This window comes from Schistocerca cancellata, chromosome 9 (assembly GCF_023864275.1).
Source record: "Schistocerca cancellata isolate TAMUIC-IGC-003103 chromosome 9, iqSchCanc2.1, whole genome shotgun sequence".
NCBI lineage: Eukaryota > Metazoa > Arthropoda > Insecta > Orthoptera > Acrididae > Schistocerca > Schistocerca cancellata.
In genome coordinates, this window is record NC_064634.1 from 334,450,758 (window position 1) to 334,468,916 (window position 18,159).

An 18,159-nucleotide genomic window follows, 5' to 3' on the forward strand; every position below is an offset into this window, starting at 1 on the left:
TATGTACGTCTTTATGGAGATGGACATCAAAACAATTTTGTATGTTTATTGTTCCTTTGTATTACAGCGCTGTTGTGCGAAGAAATGTTAGTTCCCTTTCTATTAGGCTTATATACATTATGTACAGTCCTGGTAATGATCATGGGCCTGGGACGTATTCGCACCTTCTGGCGTACCAAGTGGTGAAAACTTGTTCAACTTAGTTCTTATTTTATTTGAACGAATTTTTATAGTATCAGGAAAAAAAGTGAGTCTGTATTTTTGATGCGAAAAAAGTTACATTACAATTACAAAAGGTATTTTAATCCGCCTGTGAAAGTACTAGATTACGGACTGCAGTGTGAATCCTGTAACAACTATTATTATTGATAATGGATATTCATTTTACTATTAATAATACTGAGGAGGTAATTTCCTTGTCTTCCAGTGAATTAGTTTCTATCATCTACCAGCTGTGAAGACATTTGATCGAAAGAACCAGAAAGCAAAGATCCCATTTCAGTACGAGTGCGGAAACACAGCTTCTCGACATTACAGACCTACAAAGCGAATAACAATCAGAACGTGCGAGATGAAGCATGAATAAGGAACACGTCTCTCAAGCGGTGCCAGTGATTTCAGAATGATACTGGTAAACTATTTCCTGACATGTCGGATTTGATGTCGTGCTTCTTCGAACGTGATGTACATCTCACTATGAATAAGTAACGCCTTACCTTCGGATTTCTAGTCAATGCCGCAGCGGAATTTTCTTCTTTAGGTCACGCGATTGGTAAATAAGACACGCTTCCCGCTTTATTGTCCAATAATTCCGTTTGTCGTACCTGCATCAGAATACCTGACGGACTCTGGTTCGTTTACAAGTATGGTATTGCTCTACAAGACCAAGTGCAAGTTTTTGCTGTTGTTTGAAGTAAGGGCTGTGCTACATACGCATAGAAGTAAAACGTATTCCTGTCCATATGTACCATCGATGTATTACAATGGGAAATGAAGCTGGAAGGTTAAGATACGCGCTTGTAAATGACCCAAGGTGGAAAATGGACGATCGCACAGATTTACATAAACGATCTGGTTGACGGTATTGACAGCTGTATTAGACTAATTTCCGTTGATGCTGTAGTCTACAGGAAAGTAGTATCGCACGAAAGTTGTGAACAAATCAATGAGGATTTTCAGAAAATAAATGCGTATGTAATGACTAGCAGTTACCTCTCAATATTAGTAAGTGTAACCTACTGCGTATAACAAGGTGAAAATGTCCATTAATGTACGAGTACAAAATAAATGCCCAGTCTTTGGAAGCGGTTTCTGGGCGTGACTATTCGGAATGATCTCAAATAGAATGATCAGATTACAAAAGCAACGGGTAAGCCAAACTCTAGATTGCGGTCTATTGGTAGAATCCTGAAGCGATGCAGTCCTTCAACAAAGGAAATTGCTTACAATACGTTAGTTCGCCAAGTCTTAAGAGTATTCTTCTTCTGTATGGAACCCTTACCAGTTGGGTCTGATTCAAGAGAAGGTCCAAAGAAGAGCGGAAAGATTCGTGACTGGTACATTTAGCCATCGCGAGAGCGTTACAAATATCATAGAAAGTTTGAAGTGAGACACACTTGCAGATAGACGACGCGCTAAACGGAAGGGGCTGCTCACTAAATTCCGAAATCCGATCGTCGCCGAGGATGTAAGGCATGTATTATTACCACCAACGTTCAAATCGTGCAATGATCACCATTCAAAGAGAAGGGAAATTAGAGCTCGTACAGGGTGGGGGGGCGGGGGGAGCGGAATGTGACATTGGCGCGAATTGTGCCCTCCGCCACACACCGCTTGGTGGCTAGCGATATACATATGTAGATGTAGATGTAGACGATAAATAGAATACAGCCTACTTGGACCACGTTTCCATTCTTAAAAAACAGACATGAGAATCACATTAAAATCTGAAAATCGGTCAAAATATATCCGGTTTACGCTACGTAGATCTAGATGTACTGCAGGCCGCGGTGGCCGAGAGGTTCTAGTCGCTTCAGTCCGGAACCGCGCGACTGCTACGGTCGCAGGTTCGAATCCTGCCTCGGTTAGTTAGGTTTAAGTAATTGTAAGTTCTAGGGGATTGATGACCTGAAATGTTAAGTCCAATAGTGCTCAGAGCCATTTCATTTCTAGATGTACTCGTATGTCCACCGACTGAAACGATCCTCAGGTGTCTAATACTTGTGCATTACTAACCAAACAGACCAACTTACTTTGTAGCGTGGTACCCGTTTTCAGTAGGCTTCAGTGTGTCCTTATTACTCTGCTCTGACGTACACTTAGTGTCGTAGTTGCAATTGGCTGCCGCAGTGCGCCTGCTCTGACTAGACAGGCCGCGAACTAGTGGTCGGGGCAGAACTTTCTGGTTAGCGATACCACAAGAACATTCCCACAGAAAATTTGCTCTTCGTAGTCAAGCAATCTCATCAGGCGGGCGAGAAAAAATTTACTTCCTCAGAATCTGCATTTAACTGTGAACATGCTCTTATAATTGCCGAGCGCTGGCGTAACTAGTGGTCAGTAGCGCCGGTAATAATGCAAAATGCCCGGTGCGCATCGCAGTTCCACGACCGCCCTTTGTGCCGTGTCCGTCATTTCCGAGGCTCGTGCGCACGGGAGCGGAGACGCACGCCACGGACTAGAAAATTGGCTTCGACCTGGAGCGGCCGTTCGGATCGCCGGCTGCCCGTTACGCAACTGGGAACTGTACAGGCGGCCCGCAGAATACGTCAGAAGGGAGGCCGACGTTGTCAGTGCGGTATAAAGGGCGGCAGCAGGCGGTGGCCGACGCAGCTTGCTCCGACACTCTCCCACGGCTGACCGACGCTGGCCTGCACGACGACAACAATGAAGACACTGTGCACTTGCTGCGTCGCCGTGTGGCTGCTAATTGCAGCGGCTTTGCTTGTGAGTATTCTCAGGCTGTATAAGCCATGTTATCATTAAGATTATTTTTCATTTTCCAAGGGTTTGGAGCTTATTTTTAGATATTGTAGGGCATGAATTTGTAATCGTGGTATCTCCAGCACTGTTCTTGTAGTTGGTGAATCACGAAACCAAGTACAAATACGTTTAAAATGATTTATTTCAATACCATAACCGCTTTAGGGCTACCGTGCCCGTCTTCACATGACTAATATTTTCAGTTACATACATGTTTTGGTCCGCAGCATATCGTCTGCTCCAGCAGTAAGGTGCAGTTAACTGCGATTTGTAGTTGTGGTCCTCTTGGTTCTCTAGAACTAGAAACCACACCCATATTGTAAACGGATTTATGTTTGTGAATAAATCACACTTTTTCAGATTCTTAATTTCAGTGCTGTAGATATGACGTTTCTCTTTACGATGCAATCGTTACATCTGTGCATTTACACATTGCAGCAACATGTCAGTGGTCATCTTCAGACCGTTAATACACAAAAAAGACAAAGAATCATCATAGAAACTACAAAATCTACCAAGGAATTGTCTACGTTATGACAAAAAAGTTAATAAAGGCACATGCAGCAAGCGGTTACGTTAAGTTCCCCTTGCTGTGACAACAGTGCTAAATGCAGTAGCAGGCGGAAGTCGGGCTTTGTAGGCAGAGCGAAATACACTCGTTGGATATTCATACCTGCCTGTATGTGCGAAAGCAATAGGTAAACACCCTTATTCTCCGGATCTGAACACATGCGACTCCTTTATTGTGGGGCTATATTAAAGACAAGATCTATAGCAGTAACACCAAAACGACCACTGAGTTAAAAACAGTCATTCAGGAGGTCATCGACAGCATCGATGTTCCGAGACTTCCGGGGGTCACGCAGAATTTCGCTATTCGTTTGCGCCACATTATCGCCAATGATGGCAGGCAAATCGAACATGTCACAATCTAAGTCTTGATATCTGCAGTGACGTTTACATGTTGAATAAAGTGTGTGCACGCCGTAATTAGTAACTAATTTCCGTTTTTTCGTATGGTTCAACAATTGTCGCCCTGTACTTTTATTTTTAGTGATGAATATCATTATTTTCTCTTCTTTTTGTAGCAGCCGACCAAGGGTGACGAGATGTTGCCTAATACTGACATCCCGGCCACAATGGCGGAGTGTAACGCTACTTTCAAATTAGGATGGAGTAAGTAACCTGAGAACACTGCATATGAGATTGACACTAATGCAGAACCGCGAGTTCATTGTATCTGCACAAACAACCAAACGCTTAGGGTTGCACTAGCACATATATTTTACTTATTTATTTGCTGTTTTTTAGTCTGGTCTAGAAAATAGAATAGATAATATGTTGCACAAAATACTGCAAATACAAAACACATCAGATATTCATATAAGTTTAAAATGTCTAAATACCTTGCAGGATATGGATGCTTAATTTACAAGGAAGAAAACAGTAAAACTGTCCGAAAATAAGGGAGAAAAAGAATAATTACTTATTAAGAAAATAAATTTGTTTACGTACCACATCTCAGCCCCCTGTCACGCAAATATACACTTCTCAGCCAGAACGTTACGAGCACCGACCTGCTGTCAATATAAACCCGTCCAGACGATAACAGCGTCACCTGACGAAGAATGACTGCTAGTCAGACACAAACAGGGTGCGTGTAGTGTCAATGAGCTTTCAGTCCGTGTATAGAATGGGGAAGGTGCGAGATCTATTTCAGTTTGACTGAGAGCAGATTGTGATGGCGCAGAGGCTCAGCACGAAAACCGCACGAGTTTTCGGGTGTTCGAGGAGTACTGTAGCGAGTGTCCTCAACACGTGGCGACACCGTGGTGAAACGACGTCCAGATGTCGAGGGGTTAGACGGCCATTCCACGTTAGTGTCGGGCGTCATAGGCTGGGCAGATTAGTATCTTTACAGGCGGTGAACTGTGGCGGAACTTGCATCAGAATTTGATAATGGGCAGAGTAGAAGTGTGTCTGAATACACAGTTCACCGAACACTCCTAACGATGGGCTTCCGGAGCCGACGGCCCATGCATGTGTCACTGTTAACATTACGACATCGTCAACTACGACTGAAATGGGCACTTGACGGTCGGCACTGGACATTGGTGCAGTAACAGAGCGTTGCATGATCTGATGAATCCTGATACCTTCTTCATCACGCCAATGGGAGGATGCGATTCCGTCGTTTTCCAGGGAACAGCTGCTTGACACCTGTACTGCGGGACGGCGGCTCCATTATGGTCCGGGAACATTCACGTGGACATCCATTGGTCCAGTTGAGTTCCTTCAAGGCACCATGGCGGCCAAGGGGTATCGTACACTGGCTGAATACCACTTGTACCCCTTTATGTTTCCCCACGGCAGCAGCTTTTTTCAACAAGATGATGCCCTTTTTCACAAGGCCAGATGTGTGATGGGGTGGTTCAAGGAACACAGTTGCGAGTTCCAGTTGATGTGCTGGCACCCCAGTTCGCCAGATCTGAACCCGACGGAACACATCTGAGATGTGACTGAACGTGACGTCAGAGCTCATCACCCCACTCCCCGGAATTTATGGGAATTAGGTGACTTGTGTGTGCAGATGTGGTGCCAACTCCCTCCGGCGACTTACGAAGGTCAGACTGCTCCATGCCAAGACGCGTCACCGCTGCTATCCGTGCCAAATTTGGACATTAGGTAGATGGCCATCACGTTCGCACTGATCAATATACACTCCTGGAAATGGAAAAAAGAACACATTGACACCGGTGTGTCAGACCCACCATACTTGCTCCGGACACTGCGAGAGGGCTGTACAAGCAATGATCACACGCACGGCACAGCGGACACACCAGGAACCGCGGTGTTGGCCGTCGAATGGCGCTAGCTGCGCAGCATTTGTGCACCGCCGCCGTCAGTATCAGCCAGTTTGCCGTGGCATACGGAGCTCCATCGCAGTCTTTATCACTGGTAGCATGCCGCGACAGCGTGGACGTGAACCGTATGTGCAGTTGACGGACTTTGAGCGAGGGCGTATAGTGGGCATGCGGGAGGCCGGGTGGACGTACCGCCGAATTGCTCAACACGTGGGGCGTGAGGTCTCCACAGTACATCGATGTTGTCGTCAGTGGTCGGCGGAAGGTGCACGTGCCCGTCGACCTGGGACCGGACCGCAGCGATGCACGGATACGCGCCAAGACCGTAGGATCCTACGCAGTGCCGTAGGGGACCGCACCGCCACTTCCCAGCAAATTAGGGACACTGTTGCTCCTGGGGTATCGGCGAGGACCATTCGCAACCGTCTCCATGAAGCTGGGCTACGGTCCCGCACACCGTTAGGCCGTCTTCCGCTCACGCCCCAACATCGTGCAGCCCGCCTCCAGTGGTGTCGCGACAGGCGTGAATGGAGGGACGAATGGAGACGTGTCGTCTTCAGCGATGAGAGTCGCTTCTGCCTTGGTGCCAATGATGGTCGTATGCGTGTTTGGCGCCGTGCAGGTGAGCGCCACAATCAGGACTGCATACGACCGAGGCACACAGGGCCAACACCCGGCATCATGGTGTGGGGAGCGATCTCCTACAGTGGCCGTACACCACTGGTGATCGTCGAGGGGACACTGAATAGTGCACGGTACATCCAAACCGTCATCGAACCCATCGTTCTACCATTCCTAGACCGGCAAGGGAACTTGCTGTTCCAACAGGACAATTCACGTCCGCATGTATCCCGTGCCACCCAACGTGCTCTAGAAGGTGTAAGTCAACTACCCTGCCCAGCAAGATCTCCGGATCTGTCCCCCATTGAGCATGTTTGGGACTGGATGAAGCGTCGTCTCACGCGGTCTGCACGTCCAGCACGAACGCTGGTCCAACTGAGGCGCCAGGTGGAAATGGCATGGCAAGCCGTTCCACAGGACTACATCCAGCATCTCTACGATCGTCTCCATGGGAGAATAGCAGCCTGCATTGCTGCGAAAGGTGGATATACACTGTACTAGTGCCAACATTATGCATGCTCTGTTGCCTGTGTCTATGTGCCTGTGGTTCTGTCAGTGTGATCATGTGACGTATCTGACCCCAGGAATGTGTCAATAAAGTTTCCCCTTCCTGGGACAATGAATTCACGGTGTTCTTATTTCAATTTCCAGGAGTGTATGTACTTCCAACATCCAGAAAACAATGCTTAATATTGTGCTTCCGGGTGCTCTGCCGTTTTATGCACAATATTTCGACGACCGAGCCTACAGTCTCCTTCAGGTTTTGTGCTGTTACGTGTACTCGCTGTCTGGACAGGTTGTGAAATATTGTTGGTCTCACGCCTTATAGGCGAGTTCCATTCCCGACGCCAACTACACCCTTTGACAGTCTTTCGTTTTTCAGAGCTCGTGATATTCCGTATTCTTCTTTCAGTGTTTTCCGGCTCTAGTAGATGTGATGGCCTGCGAGATCTTAAACTGAGTGCCGTTTCCCAAGCTCTGTTTCAACTGAAAGCTCTGTCCCAGTTTATTAGGTTCCCCGATAGCTTTATTTCGACGGACTCGTTACCTATGCTGTCATAACCCTGGGTTCGGTGTGTAGCGGCGGTAGGGTAAGTGGAATGCTGCAGCCTGTTGTGGAGTTGTGAACCCACTGAGGGCTACGGCGGGGACGAAGCCTCTCCGTCGTTTCTAGGTCCCCAGTTCAATAAAATACAATACCTATGCTGTTACAAAAACATGGCGTTTGCAGCACTATACTGGGCTCGTCGTATTTAATTTCGTTCGTATATTCGAGGCAGTGGTCGACGACAGCTGATTTTCTTGGTTGTTTCAAGTCGGGTACGTTGCTAATGTTTCTTGCATCTCTCCTGGGCTTTTCTGATAGTCTTCCCAAGTAAGACATGGCAAATTCGCATAGAATGCGACACAGTCCCGTCTTACCGAGACTTCAATTGTCTTTAAAATTTCAAAGAATACTTTTTATCTTAGCTGTAGGCAGCTTAGGTTGCTTAAGAATCTACAGATCTTTCCGGACATTGGGCCGTCAAATGATGTCCAGGTACTTTTATAACTCTTATTCATTGCGAGGCTTTAGAAAAAAAATAGCTACCAGGGCCTCAGCCTCCCCTAGGTTCATCTCTGTGCTGCGTCTGGGAAAACGTCATGGTTGGGTGCCTTGTTACTGTTCCTCAACTTAAAATGATGTGTATGCTTCTTTCATTCTCTGTTCTGCGGATAGGACTGCATTTCATAGATCCAGATTTTGTCTGACAGCATGCACAACTTGTGTTACATATCCTTAATATACTGAAAACAAGATATGCGAAGATGAAGCAAGTCCCAGTTTCTTATCTTGAAATATTTATTCTCCCACGCGATAGCTTTAAAGCCGCTGCGAACTCATCGCCAGAAGTTATTATTTACAGAAACACAAATTTTTCGAACCGAGAGTACATCGCCCGAGATTTTGTTACAATCTATGAAAATCCAAACCGCTGTGGTCTCTAATGAAAAGGCTCAATTAACCCATCTATAACAGATGAGCATAAATTCACAGTATCTCAAATGCACGAAGTTCTACCTATGTTTGTTTTCTGGCATTAAATCGAGCCCATTAGCACATACCCAGATCCACAGATCCTGTCGCTATGCTCTGCTTGGTTAATATAGTTTCGTTCGGGATTACACGTGCACGGCTTCATTTGATGCCAGAGTGGTATGGTGATATCAATAAGGAAGAAAACGTTCACTTTATGTGTGGTTTTTATTCTTAGTTTCCAGCACCAACAAAACAAATGCCATCAGTGTCGCCACGGTACCATTGCCTACAGATGTCCCACCAAACAGTACCCCTATGTGTCAGGCTCTCCTGTTGCTGTCAGATCCACCACTACTGGTCACTCTGTCCTTCATCTGCGACAGGATTTTTTAAAATGTCGGGTTTTGACGTCGACGCAGCTATACCTCATGATTACAAGTTGCTTTTAACTCAATTCAAGCAAAATGTAGTACTTCATAATAAAATTAAATTCCTTCACGGATCGCCAGTTCTGTCTGTATGAAAATCATGTTGTAATGTGTGGACTGGAATGGGTTTCCATGAGGGTAGCAGGGGTAAAAATACATTAAAACATGAATCTTTTCAAAAGTGACAAAATAAAAACCAAACAGAATATTGTTGTTATGCATATCAAATGACTGCCTTTGTTTTGGGGAGCAAGACGAAATATTTTCAAAGTATTCGATTCAAATTTATCATTGTTTCAAATAATCAATATTAAATCAAAGTCTTTTAGGTTAAAGCAGTTATTTGAATTGAGGTATTTTAAACCTCCTGCTTTGACTGAGATACCTCAAATGCTACAAAAGGCTTTTTTTTTAAAGGTGTTAAAATAGTTTGAGCAGTTCTCTCATATGAGCCTCTGTGGGATTAGTTTGGGAGTGTATCCCTGAAGAGATTCATTATATCACTACGAATAAGAGGTGGGTCCGATTTTCAACAAATGTAACTTTAGGTATGGTTTCTAAAAAGGCAACCAAAAGTGCAAAGTAAATTAGGACTGTCATGAACAAAGACGTTTCGATCTGAAGCAGTCTGTTAGGTCTATATCGAATGCTTCTAGTTGATCTTAAATTGATAGAGAGAGGGAGGGATCAACGAGTGTATGTCACTCAGTATCAGCTCAGAATTAATTCTTGTAGATTCTCCGACACCACAATAACTTGGCAACAATGAGCACGTGGTTTTCAAATTATTATTTTTGTAAAGTAGACATTGATGATGAGCGTATAGTGGCTTGAAAGCCGATGCGTAATAGAACAAACATTTGTCTCTTTAATCGCCGTCCACATCATAGGCGAAATGTTTGCTACATTTTGAATGTATAGGGTGATTCTGTGATGATGTTATAGACTTTCAGTAATGGTGGAGAAAGGTAAATGTATCAATTTGAGGTAAGGGACCCAGATCCGGAAACGCCGACACCAAATTTATAGGCGCAAATCGTTCTCACACTTCTAACAGTGGATACTCATACTGATACTGTTTCTGTTAAGATTGTAGGGTAGGCAACATACAAAGGTGGTACTACGAACCCAAACGAGAAAAAACTGTCAAGTAAATACTTGAAACACATCTCTTCTACTGAAAGCTCTTTGCCGGCCGGTGTGGCCGTGCGGTTCTAGGTGCTGCAGTCTGGACTCGCGTGACCGCTACGGCCGCAGGTTCGAATCCTGCCTCGGACATGGATGTGCGTGGTGTCCTTAGGTTAGTTAGGTTTAAGTAGTTCTAAGTTCTAGGAGACTGATGACCACAGATGTTAAGTCCCATAGTGCTCAGAGCCATTTGAACCATTTGAAAGCTCTTCGGTTTCCATATTTTTGGAGGAGATAGTGTGGATCAAAACATGAACATTTGTTCAGTAAATACGGGCTCTAAAATGCCTACCTTAAGAACTATAAGCACTTCTGCAGTAAAAAAGATGTGTTTCACGCTAGCAGAACAGCGCTTGAAGTATGCATTTTGGAGGCCATATTTACTTGAAATTTTTTTCTTGTTTGGTCCGTCTCTCGACGTCGCCTACCCTACAATCTTGAAACATCAGTAGCGCCACATATATTCCAGTGTCAGAGGTATCAGATAGCTTTTCGTTTATAATTACCTCAGATTGATATATTTACCCATCTCCATCATCACAGAATCATACAGTACATCACGCATTTTCGTGTTTTATTGTGGAAGACTCTTCAAGCTTCAAGTCATTACATATGAATTGAAGGAGAAGAAGAAAAATGAGCAGAATGAGTAGGGGAGTATGTATTGGACTTCAATTTCTATATAAAATCGATGCCAGATGTGGAGAGACAATCAGACCCAACTGGGTATCAGTTTTTGTCAGTGTAATTTCTAACCTTAATAACTTTGCAAACAATTTAAAAGCCACTCATTTCACCCTTGTTTTAAAGGGAAAGGATGACAGTTTGTGCTAGTACCATTCAAATATTCGTGACAGCAAATATTCGTGGGGCATGATAACGACAGGGCCCCAAATGAGTCACTGGTCTTTGCTTTATGAATTCAACACATATCGAAAAATGTGATCATATCTCGAGAATTTATCTGAATGAACTGACTGTTGTTTTAAGGAGGAATGTACGTGACAAAAACTTGAGCTCTTAACACGAATCTCGAAAAACTTCAGTCAGATATGAGGCTGTGAAGACTGTGTTTAGGTACGACCAGGACCTCCTCCCAAACCCCTTGAACGACTTCAACCACATCTGGCACAGAAACAGCAGGCCTTGTGAGTATCAGCACTGTGGGTTTTTTAACCTCCTAGCTACAATAAGGGCAATGGTAATGGCGAAAAGGCGTTTTTCCAGACTGTGGCATGGAATACTGGTGAAGAGGAATTTTTCCAGCCCCTCACATTTAGGCTGCCCTGCATGACAGGAAAATTCTTTGGGAATGGTATCGCCCTGCCAAATCAACCATGTTTGCAGGCAGCGAGTTTTTCCAGCCCCTTTGCATATTGGCTGCCCTGTATGACAGGCATATAGTGTGGGAATAGTATCAGGCTGCCAAATCAATCAGCTTTGCAGGCAGCCAACATATCAGGGGCAAGAAATGGTTTACCAGGCATCTACATGTAGTCAGTCCTGCATGACAGGCTTGTTGTGGGAGTAGTATCAGTCTGCAATATTGAACTTGATTACAAGCACTGCACATGCTGACGAGTTTGGCTGGGGACAGGTTAAAATGGATTTAGGAGAAGATGGACAGAGTGAGGGGGAACAGGAATGGGTCAGAGAGAGGGGAGGAGGGGGCGAAGCAGGTGGAAGGTGGAGGAATAATGGATAGGTGAAAAAGAAATAGAGGGAGGGAGAGATGAAAAGAGATAGGGCAGAAGCTTATGGTCAGAAGGGAGGAAGATATGGTCAGAGAGAGAATGTGGAGAAAATGTACAAAGAGAGGGGGAGGAGAAGATAAAGACATAGAATGAGTGGGGAGGAGGAGATAGAGGTTGGAGGATGAGTTGGGCCTACAAATGGAGGAAGAAGTAGATGTAGAGAGGGGGAGAAGGAGGTGTGTTTAATATAAGTGTGGAACTCATAGGTGGGTGAAGTTGTGGGGAAAGGACTGGTTTGAAAATATAAGGGACGATCAAAAAAATTCAGCTTGTGGGCGTTACTGCAGCGTGTATGCAACCAAGCGTAACTGTTTTGAAAATATAAGGGGCGATCAAAAAATTTAAGTTTGTGGGCGTTACTGCAGCGTGTATGCAACACAGCGCAACTCTGATGCAGACATGTATAGACACCAACATGTAGCGTGGGGGTTAGTGCGACCTTCAAATGGAAACTTTTTGATCGTCCGCTATAAATGGATGTTCTTAAAGCAATATGACATATGAGTCCAAAGTATTTCGAGAGTTTAAAAATTTTAGCACGAATACAAGGAATACAAAATTTTTAAAACAGTACTTTGGATACGATCAAAAATCATGACTTACAGTGCTGCGAATATTGACAATGCAAGTGTTTTCCTGTAACTCAGGCAGCATCTTCAGAGAGATGGACGTGGACTGAGCTGCTCATGAGATGGGAATGCAGTGGAGTGGTCCAGACCCATTATCTACCAGGCTAGCCCATGTTACAGAGGTAACACCAAATTAGACTTAAACTAATGTAAGTGGTCCAGGGGTTAAAAGCATAGTGGGCAGGTAACCCTGCGTCCACAGTTCACAGAGTCTCACATAAAAGATAATAATATGCAATATAAGCTCATGCATTGGAATATTCAACGACTGTATGCCTAGATCACTGATCGCACATATCTGTTTTTCGCCTCGATACTTGTTTTTTCACTGACGCAGCCATCAACTACAATTTAATCCAATAACTGTTTGCTTAATTACCTGCAAGTTGGGGGACAACGCACACAATTACCATCTCAGTACTTGGCAAGATCTAAGTACGCTACTGGCCATTAAAATTGCTACACCATTAGGATGACGTGCTACAGACGCGAAATTTAACCGACAGGAAGAAGATGCTATGATACGCAAATTATTAGCTTTTCAGAGCATTCACACAAGGTTGACGCCGGTGGCGACACCTACAACGTGCTGACATGAGGAGAGTTTCCAATCGATTTCTCATACACAAACAGCAGTTGACCGGCGTTGCCTGGTGAAACGTTGTTGTGATGCCTCGTGTAAGGAGGAGAAATTCGTACCATCACGTTTCCGACTTTGATAAAGGTCGGATTGTAGCCTATCGCGATTGCGGTTTATAGTATCGCGACATTGCTGCTCGCGTTGGTCGAGATCCAATGACTGTTAGCAGAATATGGAATCGGTGGGTTCAGGAGGGTAATACGGAACGCCGTGCTGGATCCCAACGGCCTCGTATCACTAGCAGTCGAGATGACAGGCATCTTATACGCATGGCTGTAACGGATCGTGCAGCCACGTCTCGATCCCTGAGTCAACAGATGGGGACGTTTGCAAGACAACAACCATCTGCACGAACAGTTCGACGACGCTGCATCACAGACAGGAGCTCCTGCGATGGTGTACTCAACGACGAACCTGGGTGCACGAATGGCAAAACGTCATTTTTTCGGATGAATCCAGGTTCTGTTTAAAGCATTATGATGGTCGCATCCGTGTTTGACGACATCGCAGGGAACGCACATTGGAAGCGTGTATTCGGCATCGCCATACTGGCGTATCACCCGACGTGATGGTATGGGGTGCCATTGGTTACACGTCTCGGTCACCTCTTGTTCGCATTGACGGCACTTTGAAGAGTGGACGTTACATTTCAGGTGTGTTACGACCGTGGTGTTAGGCGCTCAGTCCGGAACCGCGCGACTGCTACGGTCGCAGGTTCGAATCCTGCCTCGGGCATGGATGTGTGTGATGGCCTTAGGTTAGTTAGGTTTAAGTAGTTCTAAGTTCTAGGGGACTGATGACCACAGATGTTTAGTCCCATAGTGATCAGAGCCATTTTTTTATGTTACGACCCGTGGCTTTACCCTTCATTCGATCCCTGCGAAACCCTACATTTCAGCAGAATAATGCACGACCGCATGTTGCAGTTCCTGCACGGGTCATTCTGGATACAGAAAATGTTCGACTGCTGCCCTAGCCAGCACATTCTCCAGATCTCTCACCAATTGAAAACGCCTGGTCAATGGTGGCCGAGCAACTGGCTTGAAACAACACGCCAGTCACTATTCTTGATGAACTGTGGTATCGTGTTGAAGCTGCATGGGCAGCTGTACCTGTACACGCCATCCAAACTCTGTTTGACTCAATGCCCAGGCGTATCAAGGCCGTTATTACGGCCAGAGGTGGTTGTTCTGGGTACTCATTTCTCAGGATCTATGCACCCAAATTGCGTGAAAATGTAATCACATGTCAGTTTTAGTGTAACATATTTGTCCAATGAATACCCGTTTATCATCTGCATTTTTTCTTTGTGTAGCAATGTTAATGGCCAGTAGTGTACATTCTACCAGTCACACACATTTATGTAGGCTGCAATGTCCTCTTAGTAATACAATGATCATAAATTGTAATTGGCACTTCAACCACAATGGTCATTTTGCGATGCATTACAACCTATTTTCAGCTGTTCACATTACTCATTTACTAGCATCTCGACTTTTTGAAAGTCATTAAAATATTTGGGCTATTTAGACCAAATATTTGGTTTTGCCTCTCATGGCCGACACCATTTCTGGTAATTATTATCATTTACCCGAACGACACTCCCGAAACTTTCATGAGCGTACGAGTACCCCTTTCGGGACGCAGTTGCTTGTTGTCTCGCGACGTACACGAACGAAAGTATCTCCACTCATGATTTTTGTTACAGTTTATGCGTCCTTCAAAATTAGAATGTTCAATGAATTGTGATTCAGGCCACGTTTCTTGTGACCACAACCGTTGTGGCATGGTTGATTATTACCTCGGCGACAGAAGCAACGAACGCAGAAAATACTCTTTTGACAGTTCTTGGCGATACCTTTGCTGATGAAGACTGATATGAAAGACACAACTTCTAAGATGAGTGTTTCAACCGTTTTGGCAAAGCAGCAGTTGTCGTTTTTGTAGACCAAGAGTCGGCAATATTTGTGGCAAAAGCCCAATCACGACTCACTAGCAATGGTACCCTACGCTCTCGGCAAAAACAAGTACCGATTTTTTAGGCAGGCAGTGATACTAAAATACGCTGAAACTATTTTAATACTTTTATATAATTTCAGTGAACTTCATTGCCGTTTACATAATATCTGCAATGACGATGACGTTTGCACCCACCTATAGCTAACTAACTTCACCTCCATCATCGTATTGATTAAGATGACGTTGTGGGGTTTTGCGATAGTGAAAATTTATTATGTAGTGGCTTTCTCAGTACCTGCAGTCAAATGAATATGAGTGAGATGGAAAAAAGTAATTAAGCTGTTCGTTACCGCCAAAGTAGTCGCCATAACTGCTAATACATTTATCCCACTGAGGCAACACGGTCAACGCCTTCACGGAAAAATGTTTGTCGTTACCTACGGAACCGTCATTGCACGCACCAATACTTAATTGACTTCATTTCCATTATCGTATTGATTAAGATGACGTTGTGGGGTTTTGTGATGGTGAAGATTTATTATGTAGTGGCTTTCTCGGTACTTGCTCCTTTATTGTAAGTTGCAGTCAGATGAATATGAGTGAGATGGACAAAAGTAATTAAACTGTTCGTTACTTCAAAAGTAGTCGCCATAACTGCTAATACACTTATCCCACTGAGGCAACGCGGTCAACACCTTCACGGGAAAATGTTTGCGGTTGCCTATGGAATCACGCTTGTGATTCTTGGCCAAGAATATCTTTCTTCCAGCCTCCAGAAATATGGAAATCGCATGCGGAGAGTTCGAGACTGTGTGGAGGGTACGTAACAACTTCCCAGCGAAACGTCTGCAGAAAAGTCGAAACGACTTTGGTAACTGCCTGTAATATAAATAGTTACAAATTTAAATGGTTAGCTCACGTAAATATCTAAGTCCAACAATATGTAGAGGCGGATGATTGTAGGTTCAACAGATATCAGACTTCAGTTCATTGGTAGCATGCTGCGAAAATACTACTAATCTACAAAGGAAACTCTGTTTTCGAATGTTTTACAACCGCGTGGAATCCATATGTAGAGGCAGGGTAGAGGCAAGAACGACAGCAGGAACGGTAACAGATTTCTCACGGAAATGCTGAAAAAGCTAAATTAGCGGAAATTTCAAGATAGACGCCAACTATTGAGCTGAACCCTATTTACAAAATGTAAAGAATCACTGTTTGGTGAAGACTGTAGCAATACACTGCAGCCGCCAGCGTATTGCCTACTTAGGGACCACGAAAACAAGATTGACCAATTACAGCATTCACAAAGACACTTGTAGAATACTGCGCGGTGTCGGGCAGACGTTTGTGTAGCTCACAGGGACGAGGAGATCCGTAATGTATTTTGTTGTTCATAGATTCTACCTGCCATTCTCTGGTTGTAAAGGCAACAGTTACAACGATTATAATTTTAAGAAACATGTTTTGGAGATTTGACAGATCTATAATAAATTATCAATGAATAAAACAGCAGAGATGGCAGTAATCATTTATTTAAAAATGATGTACAGTTTCGACTTTTATGCTGATCATCTTCAGGTCTAACGCACCATATGGATGCAACCGCTGGTTCACGGAACAGTTGCGTCGTGTCACAGTCGCTTTCTGCTGCTAACAGCTGCTGTGGGTTCATGCAACTGTTTCGTGCACCGCCGGCTGCATCCATGTGGTGTGTTAGATCTGAAGATGGGCAATATAAAGGCCGAAACCAGTCTTCATTTTTAAATAAGTGATTTTTGCGATCTCGACTATTTTATTAATTGGTACAATACGTGTGTTGCAAATAAATGATAATCGATGTTGCCAGACTTGGGAAACACTAAGAAATTTTTTTGTATGATTTAATTGAAGATTATTGTAAAACTTACTAAAGAAAATGAAGTTAAATCTTAGAACCTGTCAGTAAAATGCACGAATGACTGTGGAAAGAAAGGAAGGTTTTTGTAAAGGAAATAAATGTGTTGGCTATTCTAGAAATTTTAGTGAAAGGATTGAAATTTATTAACACGTCTTATGTTTTCCAGGATGCTGGGATAATCTTCTCAGTGACGGTCACGTGATAGATGAGAGCAAATACCAGCAAAAGGCAAGTTGTAGAGATTCATATAATGCTTCGGATATATCAGCAAATACTTGATGGAACTGTCGTGTTCGTAACTGTGTAGAATACATACAAACAAATCTAGGATAAACAACGGTTACCTAGTCTCGTTTCTTTAGGCTCTATACGTAGGAAGCTTTGTGGAAGGAAACAATTCAAGCAGCTACAAACTTACTGACCTGATCGTTTATTCATCACCAGTATTAACTTTTATTCTGTATTTGAACCATGTCTCACTGTGGATAAGTTACTTGACTCGCATTTTGAAGAAACAAGGTTCAAATCAATACTTCCAGCCATACAAATTTAGATTTTCCGTGGTATCGCTAAATCGATTAACATTACGAGTTGGTTTCTTTCAGTAGGACACAATAGATTTCCTTTCCCAACCTTTGTATATCAGAAGTTGCGTTCTGCCTCTAACGAATTCGTCGTCGAAGGAACTTCAGACTAGAGTTTTCCTACTTCATTAGTAGGCTTCGCGTTTTACTTTTTTCCCTTAAAATATCTACGGATTAACTCCACTTTTGTAACCTGGCATTGGAACGACCACAAGGATATCTGAGCCTGTTAAAATTCTGCTCCCTATTGTCGCGAGAAATAGTGAAATCCAAGCCTTGGTGGGAAATTCTGGATTCCTTTGCTCATTAGTCTCTCAGTTACTAACACACAGAAATGTACGTGATTCTAGTTCTCTAAACATTGGTGTTACAATAAGCGGGATATCAATCCATTATGCTAACACTAATTAAAATGATGTTACTATTACCAGTTACTTTGAAAATGAGAGCACATAAACAGAGTAACTTTAAAATTTCATATCAATGAGAATCTACTTTTAAATATATGTTTCTGGCAATTAATGCCTTAGCTTTCAAAAACCACTGTTATATCAGTAGGTATTCTGTGTTGTAATCGTTGTGCATAAGAA

At 43.7% G+C, this 18,159-nt stretch overlaps 1 protein-coding gene across 1 annotated transcript in view; it reads left to right on the plus strand.

Moving 5' to 3' along the window:
- The first annotated feature begins 2,786 nt into the window (after positions 1–2,786).
- LOC126100629 (uncharacterized) overlaps positions 2,787–18,159 on the plus strand; it is a 35,952-nt gene continuing 20,579 nt past the window's right edge. Inside the window, exons 1-3 of the mRNA XM_049911256.1 lie at positions 2,787–2,946; positions 4,071–4,158; positions 17,152–17,213. Coding sequence (XP_049767213.1) covers positions 2,887–2,946; positions 4,071–4,158; positions 17,152–17,213 — 210 coding nt within the window. The 5' untranslated portion in view covers positions 2,787–2,886. The remainder of the gene's footprint in view (positions 2,947–4,070; positions 4,159–17,151; positions 17,214–18,159) is intronic.